This window comes from Tupaia chinensis, unplaced genomic scaffold (assembly GCF_000334495.1).
Source record: "Tupaia chinensis unplaced genomic scaffold, TupChi_1.0 Scaffold144682_1, whole genome shotgun sequence".
In the NCBI taxonomy this organism is placed as follows: Eukaryota; Metazoa; Chordata; class Mammalia; order Scandentia; family Tupaiidae; genus Tupaia; species Tupaia belangeri.
In genome coordinates this window covers 434,569-440,453 of record NW_006204543.1, presented here as the reverse complement: position 1 = coordinate 440,453, position 5,885 = coordinate 434,569, and the positions used below count along the sequence as shown (strand labels likewise).

At 58.6% G+C, this 5,885-nt stretch overlaps 1 protein-coding gene across 2 annotated transcripts in view; it reads left to right on the top strand.

Moving 5' to 3' along the window:
- MTMR10 (myotubularin related protein 10) overlaps positions 1 to 5,885 on the top strand; it is a 47,031-nt gene that overhangs the window by 17,905 nt on the left and 23,241 nt on the right. For both annotated transcript variants that reach the window (XM_006167238.3, XM_027767802.1), the window contains exon 5: positions 1,679 to 1,769. In XM_006167238.3, the coding sequence (XP_006167300.1) occupies positions 1,679 to 1,769 (91 nt within the window). The remainder of the gene's footprint in view (positions 1 to 1,678; positions 1,770 to 5,885) is intronic.

The window sequence follows — 5,885 nt, the reverse complement described above, 5'->3', positions numbered from 1 at the left end:
GGGGGGGGGGGGGGGGGGGGCCTGGACCAAGCAGGACTCGCACAGACCTGGTTTTCCCTGGCATTGACTGAAGGGTGGCCAGGGTGAAGGGCATCTGGCACAGGGAGCTGGCTCTGAGAGCGTGGGGACGGAGGTTCCGTTCTTACGCGGGAAGCTGGGGTGCCACCGCAGCAGGTCATCAAGAGATCAGTTACTAGTTAAAGTGACGTTTTAGAAGAGACTTCACGAGTGAGAGGGAGACTGCTCCCACCACCATCCCAGGACAACACTGCATCCCCACATGAGCCAGCTACGCGCCACGGTTCCACACGTGCCCCGCATGTTCAGCTGGGCTCCGGTGTGGTGCTGCCGCCGTGCGGCCCAGCCCCAGGAGCCCTGTGCTGTGGATCCCTGGGATGCGGGCGCAGCAGTGTGAGGGCACAGCTGGGACAGCGCAGCAGGCTGGGTTGGAGTGTCTGGAGAGAAGTGCAGCGAGCCCTTAAACTAAGTGTGCCCGAGGGTGGGCAGAGGCGGTGAGGACTTTATCGAGGTGCAATTTCAGCACGTTTGCTGCTCGAAGATGTGTCCTGGGGACTGTTGAACAGGCAAGCGTGAGAGTCCAGGTATTGTCCCCAAACTCCCGGGCCCTCAGGGACAGCACCTCGGAAGCCATCGAGAGATCATGACATGCAAGTCAGGATTTCTGTTTTCATCAGAATGAGCAGTCAGCTCTGTCCTCGTGACCGTGTGCTGTCGTCTGTACGATGAGGCGCACTCCTCCAGCAGAGCTCCCAGGGGGTTCTGGTCAGCCACGCCCCGCGCTGCTGCTCACGCCCGCACTAACAGCTAACCAGGCTTGGCGTGCTGCTCTCTGTCCGAAGCCCCACTCTGGCTTGACGCTCACCTTCTCTGTGGCATTTAACCTAAGGTCGGTCTCCGCTGTTCTCTCTCCCTCCGCCTCAGATCCCTTCTTTCTCTGTGCCCACCAGGTGCGTTTCTCCTGGTCTGGCCCCGAGTTTGTGAGCAGAGAGCAGTGTCATCAGGCCGGCCGTCAGCAGTCGACGGCTGTCGCCCGGGTCCGGTGTGTGTCAGGGTGGCGGGCTCACCTCTGTTCCACAGAGAGCAAGCAGAGGGTGCAGGGAGGAGCTGGGTGAGGGATTAGGCAGCAAGTGCTCACCGAGCTCGCCCCGGGCCAGTGCGTGCCGCCGCTCCACACCGCAGCATCCCCTCCACGCTGCTTCTGGGATGAACCTGAGCCACCCACGTCCCGTGGTTCTCTTGCCCATTCCGACCTCTGTGATTGGGACCTCTCTGTCGACTTTCGATGCTGATGACATTAAACTGCATGCCTTTTATTAAGCTCTAAGGTCTACCCAAAGTCAAGTGCTCCTCGTTTTTGAGTGGCATGCTGCCCACTGCCTTTTTAGGAGAACGCTTTCTTCAGCTTTTCAGCCTCGTTTCCTGGGGTAAGATCACTTCGCAGTTAGCGTTCTGCTCTACTCAGGGTCATGAAGTACGGTGGAGTGGTGTTGGGGACGCGGCGGTGAGTCGGCCTGGCCCCGGAGCCCGCCCCGTGCCGGCCGAGAGGGCAGGCCTAGTTGGTACTGTCTCCAGGATGCCGCCCAGGGACCAAGGCCGTACTGTGCGTGTCACTGACTGAGTGTGTGACGACCCGTTCTAAATGCGGAATCTTTCCTAGGTGTGCCTTGCAATAGCTCATTACTCCCAGCCAGCAGACCTCCAGCTACTCTTTGCATTTGAATATGTTGGGAAAAAATGCCACAACTCAGGTAAATATGAAGATACTAACCCTGACTAACTGTACACGTGTGAAGTGTGTCGTGTGTAAGAGAAGCCTCGAGCCCACGTGCGGTGGCCACTGTAGGGACAGCAGCTGTGTGAGTGTTGGAGAAGAGGGTGCCGGGTGCCGGGAGGGCCCTTCTCAGAGGCCCAGGGAGGACCCTGCCGACAGGCAGCTGGGAACACGCTGCTCAGGGCTGTGTGGGGCTCTTCGCCCCCAGTCCCTGCTTATCCCTATGAACGGAGGAGCTAAGGCAATCTGACCTTTTAAGAGCAGTGGCCAGCAGGTGGCGTTTGGTTGGGTCATTGGACTCTTATGTGGGTGACCGTGGTTTGAGTCCCTGACCCAGCAACTTGAAACTCAATGCTGGGTGTGCGTGCCCAAAATCCAGAGAGGATAATGGAGGAGAAGGGATTGAGGTGTGGCCATCCCCTGGGGGGTGATTTCTTCCTTTCTGTTTCTCTGTCTCCCTGGCAAGTACACATGCCCTATAGCAAAAATCTCTTAATAAAACAGTGGCCAGAAGGTGACAGATAGCTGAGAGTGTAATCCTTTCTGGCAAGCTGGGGTCTCACACAAAAGTGAGGTGGTTACAAACTTTTAGCAGGGGCCAGTGGCGGCCAGCAGTCAAGGCAGCTGGTCTCACATGACTGACTGCACATTTAGTCCCAGGCCTGGCAGCTTGAAAGACACGCCAGGCACATGTGTGTGCCCCAATCCTGAGAGGAAAGTGGCGGAGGCGGGACTGCAGCATGGCCACCCCGGGGCGTTTTCTCACTCCTCCTCCTCTTGGTGTGTCTGCAGTGGGTAAGCACGCACACACCCCATAGCAGAAAAATCTTCGCGCAGACCTCGTGAGGATCCTCAGAATACCGGCTTTCTGCTTCCGAGTAAGACCAGTTCAGGGAAGCGGGTGTCTGTCCAGAGGACTCTGGGCAGGCTTTGTGGGAGTGTTCATGTGCAGACACTTGTTTGTCTGCCTCAGCCGTAGCATCACTGAGGGAGACTCAGTCTCCCTCACGTACATCGAGATTCCACCCCACGAAGCCGTGGCCGCTTCTCATGAGAGGGTAGGGCAGAGCACACGGCGCGTCCTGCCTGCCGGCCCTCAGTGTGCACTCACGGTTCACAGGGGGCCTCTGCGCCCAGCTGGTCTGGGCCTTCTCAGTTGTCGTGACTGTGGGAGCACATCCCATGTCACGTGTGGTAAACACAGCGGCCCTGGGGTCACTGTGGTGGCAGTACAAGAGGTGACAAGCACTGATGCCCAGGGTGGAGGTGTGGGATGTGCAGAGCGGCACTATCGCTGCAGAAATTGGGCGATGGCGGGATTTTCCACCTAACTTTTCATTACAACGTGTGCCAGTTGTAACCTGGGCTTGAATAGTAAAGTTCTACAGTGTATTTCTTCATACGAACTAATTCACAGTGGTGCAAAGGCATTTTAGACCCTGTACCACTGGCCAGGTAGGGGTGCCTGCGAGGCGTCTCTAGGCTGCAGAGGTTACCTGCAGTGAGGTCTTGTGCAGCAGGGAGGCCCGGGACCGAGCGTCTGCTCCCACTCACAGCTGGCCACGAGGAGCTCTGGCCTTCCCCGCAGGTCACCCGCCGGGGTGGCTCTGCAGTGTCAGCTCTGGCCTTCTGTGACTGTCAGCACATGGGCTCTGCGGCATGGCCAGTCCTGGCTCCGACGCCTGCCGGGGGACTTGTGGCATTTTCCTGTGCTCGTTCCTGTCGGTGTCTTGGGCTTGTGATCGGCTTGACAGTTTAACAGCCATAGCTCTTCTGCCAGGGGCTCTTCCATCAGCTATTCTCCCCACCCCGAGAGCTCGTCAGCACGGTTTGCCGATCAGTACTGGAACTCTCTCAGGGATGTTCATTTGTATTATCTCCTTCAGAGTCCCCCTTTCACAAGCACCCCACACACACCAGCCCACAGGCTTGCTGAGATTCCTCAAGGCAGCCTTCCTGGCCTTCCATGCTGTTCTGGAGACGTGGACGCGTCTTTAAGATGAAAAGAAGGCTGACAAGGCCACACGCCACAGTCAGAATTCACTGATTTGCGAGGGAAAGTTGCCCAGAGTACACTCCTGGGCTCCTGGGAATGCCTGGGCTCAGCGGCAGGGTTAAAGAAGTCCTCTTGCAGGTGGGCAGGCACCGGGCTGTTCCTATAGGTGAGACCTGAAGCTGGAGAACGTACCCTGTGGTCACCTAAGGGTCCTTAGCCAGCCGCGAGCGCTCCGGGGTGTCACGTCTGGCAGCACATGGCAGGAACCATCCCAGACCCTGCTGGGCGTGCCCGAGGTGCAGGGGAAGCCTGGCAGCCTGGGCCCTGCAGGGGCAGCGCACAGGCCCACAGGGATGGAGTGTGGGAGCAGCGGTTCTGCTTTACCCAGAGGGAGACCGCAAGGACTGTGTTCCTCGACCAGATGGGAGTGGGCAGACAGGGCCCCGAAACACAGACTTGCCTTCGTCACGCCATGGTAAGACATCAGGTCACGCCTCTGAACTCGCGAGGGGAGGCCCTGTGCAGCTGCCTGCACCCCGGTGTCTGCTGCTCACCTGCAACAGCCCCTGCTCCCGGGGCCATGTGGCATCTGAGCTGTAAGGCAACGCCACCCCGGAGGAGGCACACCTTCAGCGAGTCGCAGTTCAGATGCGCCCCTTTCCTCAGCACAGGCTTGGTGTCGGGCCACTTCAGAGCTGCATGGGCATTTGCGGGTTGTTGCTGCTCAGCTCTCTGGAGGCCCTCGCATGGCTGTGACTATGCGAACCTCTTGTCTCAGGGTTCCCTCACCAGCCCGGCATCACTCCGGGGCCTGTGGCAGCACCTGTGGGCTCTGTACTGTTGCCCTTGGCTGGCCGGCCTCCCTGAGCCTGTCTGCAGGGTCCGCAGGGCACAGGCGTGCTCTTCTCATGCTGACTCTAACCCCGTCCTTCCTGTCACTGGAGGCCATCCTGAGGGTCAGTGTGACCACTGAAGGGGAGTGTAGCCAGCCAGGGACAGTCAGCACCAGGCACACACAGTGGGTGCCTCCACCCAGGAGCCGGGAGCCGGTTGTCAGCCTCAGCTGGGGTGCAGTCAGGGAGGCCAATCTGCCCAGGCTTGCTTTGACAGGTGCCGCCACTCCCTCACTGGCCTGCTGGCCGGGCAGATTCCCAGACTGAGCATCTGCCCCACACTCCGTAACGAAGAGGACAGAGCACACGGAAGACCAAGCCCCATTGTCGAGACGTGTGCAGGGTTTGAACAAAAGCGGTGCGTAAAACAGCAAATACCGCAGGGTCCTGTGGGTGCCCCCCAGTGTTCAGAAACGTTTGTTGTGTTGTTAGTTAGATCTTCATGTGAAATTTAACCAGAGAAATCTCCTACACAGTAGCTCAGTTTGACCTAGCTCATCAAAGCTGCAGTAGAGGGACCAGCAGTTAGCGTAATGGCTATGTCGCTGGATTCCCACATAGTCTACCACAGTTCGAGTCCCGGACCCGGTGGCTTAAACTCACACCGGGCGTGTGTGCGTGTGTGCCCAAGATCCTGAGAGGAGAATGGAGGAGAAGGAATTGTGGCATGGCCATCCCTCCTGGGGGGCGATTTCTCTCTTTCTGTCTCTCTGTCTGTCTGGCGAGCGCACACACACTATAGCAAAAACCTCTAAAAAAAAAATGCATTGCAGACACAAAGTACATGAACTCCGAAGGCTCAGAGGGCTGCGCTGCTGGGCTCACCGGGGTACGCGGGCTGGCTCGTGGCCCTGTGGTGAAGGCAGAGCTCCACTCGGCCAGCTGTGCTCTTGGAGCCCCGGACCCAGTGACTTGAGAAACGTCCTGAGGGTGTGTGTGGCCAGGATGCGTGCAGGAGGAGTGGAGGGAAAAGGGTGGTGGGGTCACCATCCCTCCTGGGGGGTGCTTTCTCCTCACTCTGTCTGTCTAGCAAAAGTGAACACGTGTGTGTGTGACTTGACCTCTGCAGTGGTGGCCATGTGTTGTGGCCAGGGCCTTGGGCATGCTATGAGGAGCAGTGAGTTTAGCAGGCCTTCTGTTCACGGCTGTGAGCAGGTGTCATACGTTGAGGCCTCTGTCCTGTCTTCCTGGCCACTGTGGGTCG